Genomic DNA, 9,884 nt, shown 5'->3' on the forward strand with positions numbered 1-9,884 from the left:
AAGCCCCATGTCAAAGCAGCTCCAGCCACCTCTGCAGCTCTCCCCTGTGGAGCATCTCAAAGCACTTTGCAAAGTGTTCCCAGGCCCCTCTGGGAGATCAGGAGGTAGCCCAGCAATAGCAGAGAGGAATTTGTCTGCAGACAGCATTTGGGAACATAGGCCCAGATGTGCACAGGCAGGACCAGGCACAGATGATGCCTCTGCTCTCTGTGGCTGCGTCTCAAGCTGCAGGAACGCCACGGCGGGGATAAACAGACAGATTGTTAAGACTTGTAAGGCATAAATTTAACTGCAAGTGTTCTTAACCTCTGCAGATCAGCTGCCTGGGATCTCTCCTCCCCTTCCCCCACGGCTTTCCAGTAACCCCTGTTGATATCAGTATCGTGAATGGAGCGTGAGTTGATACCTGGTTCCAAATGGATGGGCATGGAAGGCTGCAGGAACCATGAATTGAATCCGTTCTGGACGATTGAACTGCTCACATTAAAGATAATTTGTAAAGCAGATTTTTATACGAGACTCCTTACAGCTTTTACAGCGGTGGAACTTTTATTTCCTTATCAGAAAAAAAAAAAAAGCTAACATTATCTGAAGGGGAACAGAATGAAATGGCATTGATCAGCTGGACATGAAAGGTTTTCCAAAGAGCAGGCAGTGCTCTGATCTTTCTGGAGTGTTGGGTATGAAAGCACATTTTTCAACAAGTCCACAGCTACTAATTCACTTAGAGGATCCTGAGTTTCCTCTCCCTGTTAAGCTTGTCTGTATTCAAAGCTTAAACACAGCTTTATGTATGTGTATAGACACGATTTTGGCACGACGCAGTGTGAACTTGAGGAACTGCGTGCCTCAGGAAGGCATCCAGAGCTGGGGTCTGGTAAAGACTCTGCTTTGTGCAGCACCGTGCTGGTCCTTCCCTGCAGCTCTGGGTCCATCCACAGCCCACACAAGCACCCAAACAAATGAAATAAAGGAATGAATAAATAATATACAGGATCAGACACTCCTGCAGCTGTGGTGCATCCACCACTAAACTGGTCGGGTCGAGAGTCTCGCCCACGCAGGCTGCAGGGCACCGGTGCTCAGGGCCCGGGTTTGGGAAGGATTATCCTCCTGGAACACTGCGGAGCTGGCTGTACCCCGGCCTTGGCAAGGCACCACGAGATGCACCACTGGCTTACCCTGGCAGAGCTGTCAGTGGGACAGTGCAAGACAAACTGCCACGCTACTGCAGTGGCACAGACGAGCCTGCCTCACTGCTGGCAGCACAGCCCTGAGACCAGCCAAAAATAGGAGACGTGCGGGACGAAAAGTCTTGGCAGGACAAGGTGAGATGCCAGGCTGTGTCAGGATCACTGCGTGTCTCCTTGGTGAAAGCAATTCCCAGGGGAGCATAAAGTCCTTTTGGTTTCCCCAGCACAGTCACCACAGCATTACTGCACCTCCAGTGCCTTTCCTGGAGCTGTGGGGAGGAAGCACGGGGCTGCTGGGTGGAAGGACGAGAAAGAGGGAAGGCCGGCTGAAGAACGGCATGGAAAGTTCTGAGAGTCCTTGCAAGGAGCCGGAGCTCCGCCAGGCACCTGCCTGCAAGCACAGAGGAGCGCAGGGAGCCCGAGGCTGTCCCTTCCGTCACCTCTTTTTGCAATGCACAGCAGATCCCTTTGTCCTGGGAATACCGAGGTACACCCAGCCCTGCTTTCTCATCGCCCTGTTAACCTTTCCCCTCTCACAGCCTCCCCGGTTTCTGGATCACCACCCCCTCCCATTTCATCTCTGCCCTCATCCATTTTAACCAGACCATCCTGTCGCTGTGATCTGTTGATCTCCCATGTCCTGATGTTATCACCTCCCAGCGCCAGGGAACTCTGGGCCCTGGCATTGCTCCGATGGCCCAGAGCTCGCTCACTGCGGTCACATCTCAGAGTCACAGCCCAGCCAGCCTGGCTGCTCCTCTGGGACGCTGCCCCAGCCCCAATATCGGAGGAGTGGAGCAATTCCACGCTGCCTCCACCGCAACTTGTGTCCAGCTGCAGATCCCGGTGCTGCTGCGGGCACAGGCTGCCTCCCAGCCCTGCTCAAGGCTGGATCCACACATGTGCCCGCTGCCAGCCCTCCAGCCCCAGCCACCAGCAGCCGAGCCCCAAAAAGGCAAAAAACATCGGCTCTGTTTGCATCTCTCAGTTCATTCACAAGCTGTAAACGCAGACTGCCGATCCCCTTTCCATGGCTCCGACTCCCGGAAAGCCCTCCAGGATGGCATTAACCCGTTCTGCACTGGAGCAGAACAAATGAGTCCCCGCAGGGCACTCGCCAAAGTGGGTCACTCTCCCGCTTCCCAGCGCTGTGCTGGAGCCCGGGGCAGGACGGAGCCCCGGGAAGGGACACACGGACTGCTCTGCCACCGCCCGGCTGGCTCCACCGAGCTGGGGAGCAGTCGATCCGCATCTTTGCCCATGTCCTCCTTTCCAGGGATGGATCAGAACCCAAGGGATGGATCGGAACCAAAGGGATGAATAAGATGCCATCAGGCAGCCAAGCTCACAGGCAGTGAAAGGAAGCTCTGAAACCTGGGAGCGGTCCAGCCCCTCCGCAAAAGAGCCCGTGGGAAGTGTGTGTGGAGGGGAGCGGGGATTTTGGGGATGCTGGAGAGCCTAAACCCTCGATCTCTCCTCCCGAAACATCTGCGCTCCGTGCCCAGCCTCGTGGCTGCTGCCTTTCCGGGGAAGCCTGGCTGCTGCGCCTCGCTAGACGCTGCTCGATCCAAAAAGCAAACAAACGGCCTCAGCTCGCAGGGCTCCGGAGCCCGCTGCCTGCAGCTGCTTCCAAAACAAACGAGCGTGTTGTTCCGAGCCGAGCTGAAGCTGAAACCGGCCCCGAATCTCTCCCACCCTCGCACAGATGCTCCCACACCTGCTCCAGACCCGGGCGCGCACCCCAAAACGCCGATCCCACCCTTCCCCGCCGCTCCGCAGCACTCCGCGCACCCCTTTTCCCCCACGGGCACCCCGCAAACCCCCTCGGGGGTCGGCTCCAGCCCCGCAGCGCCCCGGCGGAGCCCAGCGCCCTCCGGGGACCGGCTCACCTGGTAGGAGCGCGGCTGCCAGGATGCAAACTCCGATAGTCCAGCACGATGCACGGCAACTTGTCTGCAGCCGTGAAGCCATGAGAGTTCCTTAGGAGCGATGGGCAGGGGTCGGTCTGGCAGCGCCGCGGGCCCCCCACCCTCCCAGCCCCCGGTGATGATCAAGTCTGCTTGAAAAAAAAAATATTCAAAAAAAAAAAAAAAAAAAAAAAAAGGTCGTAGGTGCGTGAGGACAAAGAGCCGGCGGGAGGACGGGAGGGATCCGGGGGGAGCTCCGCACATCCGCGGGGCGCGGGGCCCCTCTGGGCGGGCGCGGGGCGCTCCGGCCGCGGGGCAGCGCGGGCGCTTCCTTCCGCAGAGCCCGGGCGAGTGGCGAGGGAAGGGGGGGGGGGGGAAAATGCGATTTAAAAAAAAAAAAAAAAAAATTGAAAAAATCAACCAAAAGAAACCCCAGACAAAAAAGACAGAGGGTAGGCAAAACAAATAAAGAGCAGCGAGGCAGAGCCCTCCGCGGGCTGCGGCGGTGCCGTGGCTCCGGCGGCGGGGCTCGGCAGCCCCCGCCCGCTGCCCGCCCTGCGCTGGGGCCCCGGCGGCGCTCAGGCGGTGCCGGTGCGGGGCCGGGCGCGGCGCTCCATGGCCGGGCGGGGGGCGCGGGGCCGGGCCGGCGCGGGGCGGGGGTGCCCGGGTGCGGTGCCCGGGTGCGGGTGCCCGGTGCGGGGCTCGGCGGCCGCGCTCGCACTCACGCACACACTCGCGGGCGGGGCCTGCCCCGTGATGTCAGCGCTCGGCCGGAAGGAGGGCGCAGCGTTAACCCTTCGCCCGGCGGCTCGGCGGGGATGCGCGCCGAGGGCGGGACGGGTGGCCGGGCTCGCCGCCCGCCCCTCCGGATGTTGGCAGCTGGCGGCAGCTGGGCTTTGTTCGCGGTGTCCGGCTCGCCGCGCGGCCCAGGGCGCCTCGCTGTGGGTTGGCGGAGGTGCTCCTGCCTCGGCACCCGGGGCTTGTGGACTTGAGGTTGTTCCCGAATTCCTTTCGGACGCCGGAGCGCCCGGGCCGCGGCTCTGGCGCTGCCCGACACTCACCTCCCAGACAGAACATATTTTTTACCCTGTACGATGTGAAATACGTGGAATCTAAACTGACAATCCTAAACGCCTGGGACGTGGATAGCGCAGCGTTTTCCTGGGGCCTGCTGAAAGAAGGAGCTTGTCCTGGCCACCCTCTGTGCGCGCTGATAAGCGAGGGGATTCAGAACCGGCACAAGAGCTGATGTGCTGGAGGAGGGGGCAGCGGCTTCGCTGCGCTTTGTGGCAGCCTTTCTTATGTGGACACAGACACAGTCTTTGTGGATCTCTCGCCAAGGAGGTGTTCAGCCTGCTAATGCCGGCTCCTGAGCTGCCCTGGCCTCGGCAAGGATGCTGAACCCCGAACAAAGATGTGAACAACAGTGACAACAACCAACAACAAAGTCATGTTGAATTCAAGCTCCATTAGAACAACACAGGAACAAATCAATGCCTGGCAGGCAGAAAAGGACGGAATCAGTGGGGAAGGATACCACACATAGTGGGAAAGGGAAAGGGGGGGGCAGCAGGCAGCTATAAAAAGATACCCCTAAGGACCCCTATAGCAGTCTCCTCCTCCTTTTAATTCCTTTAGAAGTTAATTCCTGTTCAAGGGAAGGATGGGCAGCTCTGTAACAAAGCGGATTAGCCAGATACAAGGTTTGTTCCGAAATAACAAAAGTTATTGCGTAGTAATGAGGTTTTGTTAATAGATTCGCAGATTGTGAGGCCGCTGGGACTCCTTTGGACATCCTGCCTGTGGAGCTGAGGCTGCTGAACTGATGATTTCTGCCTCCTGCCTCCTCTGTGAAGCTGCAGACCTGATCTTAGGAGTGCAACCCCTGTCTTTGTGGACAGGCAGGCTATGGGGAGTTCCCAGCATCCTTGTTGCTGGTTGGTTTTCCTGCCCGTGGAATGTTTATCTGTCTAATTTCAGTTTTAATCCATAAAATCTCATTATTTCCTTTCCCAACTCCATTAAAGAGATACGTCCGATGAGACACTGCTCCCCTGGGCAGGTGTCTCGGAGTTACCATGGAGTTCCCCACATGAACAAGTTTCAGCTTACGTTATTGCCAGTGTTACATTCCCCCTTCTCCTGTTTCTTGATGTCCCTGAGATCTGTGGGGCAGCCACACCTCAACACTCCTCCTTCAAGCTTCCTGCATTTCAGGTGACATTTCAGCCTGGGGGGAAATTCGCATTTCCCTTCAAGAACCTGGGGAGATTTGATAGAGCCTCGGGGCCTTGGCCTCCCAAATCACAGACCTCAACCATGTGAGACAAAAATGTAAATCCATTTAGCAGCAGCAGCAGCAGCAGCAGCAGTGGACCATTAGCCCTGGTGCATCAGGCCTGACTTAGTGAGCCAGAATGTATTATTTTCATGATCCTGCACAAAGCAAAACCCATCACATTTGGCACAGTTCTGGCTGTTAACTTCTAAGATTTATTACACGGTGCCATGGGGCCCCTGTTCTGCAGCGTTTTGTGAGTCCAAAATTTCCGTGAAGCCCAAGGGAGCTTGTGCATGAGCAGGAGAGGCAGGAGCAGAATGCTTTGGTTTGGCAGTTTTTTGTTATTTCTAGGGGAGGACGAGCATAATATGTAACATATTTAATTGCATCATACTTTTTTTTTTTTTTTTTTTTTTGTAAATTTGGGGAGGTCGCTGTGTGCATGTCCTCTGAGGGGCGGCAGGAGCTGCCTTCTGCTTTGCTAGATCGGCTGGTTTAGCCCATTTTTTACTTCCCTGTTCCACCCCTCGCAGCAATGTGTTCCTGAAGCTCATCCCAGCCAGGGATGTGGAGGAGGAGCCCTGACTGTGGTGCCTGCAGTATTGGGGCAGGGGATTTCAAGGTTCCACTCTCCCACGAAAATAATTTGTAATACTGCAATATCTACCCTCTCTTGGGTTTTAGGGCTGGTAAAAGTCTCATTTTAGGTGGCAAATAGCCACCAAAACAGAGATCCAAAGCCCTTCCTATGCACCCCTGTGAAATCTGGTTTAGGCACAGACACTGGAAGCGGTGCAGGAACTTGGCTGACACTTACATAAGTTGTCACGCCAATATCGTTCCTGAAAATTGCCATTAGAGCATGAAACAACATTTGGCTGGGGAAAAAAAAAAAGAAAAAAGAAAAACCAACAGGCTTGCAGTGTTTTGTCCGCCCAGCATTTCGGCTGTTCCGCCGGCTCCGGGGTTTTCTGCTGATGCTGCTGTGTGAGGTAACGTCTCCTCAGCAACCTGCTGGAGTGGGACCTCCCCAAACCCTTCCCACTGGAAAACGTGGTCTTTTGGCAGCGGGCAGGAGTTGGGATGGGGTTGCTGAGGGTTCTGCACTGGCACAACTCCTCTGGATGGGATCTTTCCCGGCGAGCTGATGCACATCCTTCCCCAGGGTGGAACAGTTCCTGGAGTCAGGCTTGTCCAAATCTTTCTAAAGCAGCTCCTGTCTGCTGTGGAATGAGCACAAGAACAGGGCTGGGCTGATGGATGGCCCTCAGGGGAGCCAGGAATTCCCCCAGTGTCCTCCCAAGCAGTGGCCTCTTCCCAGTGGCTCCCTGCCACTTGAAAGGCTCAGTGGGAATGGACACCTTTAGGAGTTTTTTACAGTTATGACTACCAGAAAGTCTTGGAAGGAGGGGAGGAGGAGGGGGGAAGGGATTGCTCTTGAAAGCATTCCTCGGTGGGGTTTTTCAGCTGCTTTTGTTTGCTGCAGAGCCCACAGCAGAGAGCTGTCACTCCGAGCATGGAGCGCGTTTGACACTCCCGTCTCCGCTGTGTACCTGGTGTGTATTTGCTGCAGTGCTGATTACATTAACTCCTGTGTTTATAAACATTTGGAATCAGTGCAGAAGGCTGTGCTCAACGGAATTTTAAAGCCGGCATCAGTTTTATTTTTGCTTTTTCATCTGTAAACACACACGATGCGTCTGCGGCGCGGCCAACAATGGGGGATCAGGGGTGCAAAGGGCTTCCTGAGCTGATTCCGTGCTTGGCTTCACTTCTGAGCCCTCCTGGTCCAGCCTCCCACATGAAGCCACACATACACACCACATATGCACTGCGCAGACAGCTCACGCTCCCTCAGACCTCCGTGCACCACCCTATTTTAAAAGGCAATTCAGCACTGAGAGCCGCTCCTGCCCTGCTGTTCTCTGGATAGCGCCAGCAGCTGGAGGAGGAATTTAAGTTTTAAGCTAGAGGAGAAAATTGCCTCCCAGTTAATGGGAGCTGATGCGAGCTGCGAGCAGCAGTGGGGGTTTTCTGAGCCCCTCTGCGGAAGGGTTTGTAAGAGCCTCGCTGCGGTGCTGTCTGAGTGCCTTAACCCTGGCAATCCCCACAGCACCCCCTTGTGAGGCAGGAATTAAACCGTAATCCTCGTTATACATGGAGAAAAGAAGCCCGGGGAGATTAGGAATCCCAGCCTCGCAGGAAGCAGGATGAGTTTGCTACGGATTTCCAGTGGAAAGCGGCTGGAATGGCAAGGCTGGTGGGCTTGGGAGGACCCAGGGTTTGGAAATGCCCTACAAGGGCTGGAGTGAGCGGCTTTCAATCCAGCCAGCCACATGCTGGGGGAGGAATTTGGGCTGGAATTTGGGGTCTTGTACGGATAAGAGTGATGCAAACAGCAACTATGTCCTGCTCAGAACACTGCCCCGAGGTTTGGCCAGCAGTGCTGGGCACTCCACTGCTTTGTGTGGGCTCTGTGTCAGCCTGTTCCCATCAGCAGAGGATAATTCCTTCATCAAAGCCGTGAAATGCCTCAGAGAAGGAGCTGTTGTCTTCCCTGAAGGAGCTGATATGGAAGAAGGGATTAAATGGCCTCTCTTACATGCACACAGAGCACTGGGGACTGGGGACGGTGTGTGCGTGTCCACAGAGGGCCAGAGCCAGGCAGGAGATGAGGCACAGCATCCACAGGGACCCTGTGGCACAGGGAAAGGGAAAACAGAGGAGAAATAAAGAATGAAATCAGCAGAAACACTTCAAAGGGCATTGCTGATGAGGTCCGGCAAGGGGAATTCTCTCTCAGCTCCGAGATCTGAACCGAGGCATGGGCACAGCTCGTTCAGAGCCAGCAGTTCCTGTATTAGAAAATGGCATTTATTATTGAACAGCACTGTGCCCTGCCATCCCCAGGGCTTTGGCAGTGCCCATGCGTGGCAAGGAAGGCAGGACACAGAGTCCCAAACCAGCTCTCGGAGCAGCCTCCTGACGGAGGGCGTTAGGAGCTGCTGTGTAGCCATCCATGAGGGAGAAGTCGCAGAGAGGATTTCTCCTGCCCTGGAAATTCACTGACACGCTCTGCTTCGGATTTGAATTGGGATCAGGGCTTGCTGCAAGTTTACAAGTGGAAATAAGCCCTTTGCTTTTAGTGGTTGGACAAACAGGCTTCTCTTCCTGCATAAGCTCTTTGGGGCCTGATCTCTGGGTCACAGGGGAGGTTTGAGGGCCTGTCTCATTTGCAGGCTGTCACGGTGGTGGCACGAGAGGGTGAATTTGTTGCTGTGGCAGCAGAGCTGCTGTGAACTGGGAGCTGTGCTCCTGCAGCCATCCCAAATGTGAGGGGCACGTTGCCATCAGCAGGGTGAAGCCACTGTCACCCTCTGGAGTCCTTGAAGCTGGACCAGATCCATGTCAAAGTGTAATTCTGCAGCAACTCCAATGCCAGAGCCAGGAATTTTTGGTGTAGTCCTGGAAGGGCTTGAGCACACTCACTGCTGTGAACACGGAGCAGCCCCAGGCACAGGAATTTGCCATTGTTCCTGCCTCAGCAAAGACTATCTCTTATCTCTCCTGCTTCCAGCCATGTCAATAATTTCTGGCTGTCCCGTAAAAACCAGGACCCTCTGCCCCCATCTGCCAGGCCAGGTGGGCAGCATCCGAGCGGGACACAGGAATCAGCACCTCCCAGAGATGCTGATTGATCATCCCCAAGGCTGTCAGCTTTAATGCTTGATAAACAGAGACGTGAATGCTAAAGGCTGAGTTTACCTTGTCTGCATCCCTGCATTTCCTGTGGAGGTTTGCTGTGCACGTTCCTCCACCAGCCCAGGACGGGAAGGGGTTTTACTCCGAACAATGCAGGGCGAGCCCAGAGTAATCCCCCTCCCAGCCTGTTTTGTAAATGCCAACTGGGCCTGCCTGATGTCTATTCAGAGGGATTTTGCTGCAGTCTGAGGAGCTAGCAATGGGAATTTGGAGGGGCTCCAAGGGGAATGTTTCTGTCAGCCTGGAGTGGCTGCAGAGGGGCAGCGGGAGGAGGTGACTGCTCTGTCCCAGAGGACAAACTCTCTCCTCATGGGCCGGTTCCCTCCTCCTGGCTCATTGTGGGACAATTGTTCTCCTCCATCCATGAGTTTCTGCCTTCTTCTGCAGATGCTGGAGGGAGGAGGTCACCTAGGAACTCAGGAGACCTTTCCAAAGGCTTTGCCCGTCTCCCTGGGAGAGCTGCTGGCGTGGCAGTGAGGATGAGCACTCGTCCTCATGGCAAGACTCCCCATACTTTCAGCCAGCCAAAGAAACAGGCTCTGCTCCTAATTCCTCTTTGCTGTTTGGGTTGGTTTGTGATGGGAAAAAATACTGGAAAAAAACCAGTGGATCAATGGGACTTTAGAGCCTTCCCGTGAGCAGAAGGAATTCATGCAGGCTTTGGATTTTGGGGAGCCAATTTTATTTGCCCTCCCTCCTAAGTGTGACTCTGTTTCCATGTGCCACGAGCCCCTGCCACCC

At 55.4% G+C, this 9,884-nt stretch overlaps 1 protein-coding gene across 7 annotated transcripts in view; it reads right to left on the reverse strand.

Moving 5' to 3' along the window:
* The window catches only part of NECTIN1 (nectin cell adhesion molecule 1), a 91,559-nt gene extending 88,089 nt beyond the window's left edge, over positions 1–3,470 (reverse strand). For 4 of the 7 annotated variants that reach the window (XM_039565027.1, XM_039565028.1, XM_039565031.1 and 1 more), the window contains exon 1: positions 3,083–3,470. In XM_039565027.1, coding sequence (XP_039420961.1) covers positions 3,083–3,164 — 82 coding nt within the window. In that variant the 5' untranslated portion in view covers positions 3,165–3,470. The remainder of the gene's footprint in view (positions 1–3,082) is intronic. The other 3 variants (XM_039565032.1, XM_039565033.1, XM_039565030.1) reach the window with 2 other exon arrangements.
* Positions 3,471–9,884: the final 6,414 nt, after the last annotated feature.

This window comes from Corvus cornix, chromosome 24, assembly GCF_000738735.6.
Source record: "Corvus cornix cornix isolate S_Up_H32 chromosome 24, ASM73873v5, whole genome shotgun sequence".
NCBI lineage: Eukaryota > Metazoa > Chordata > Aves > Passeriformes > Corvidae > Corvus > Corvus cornix.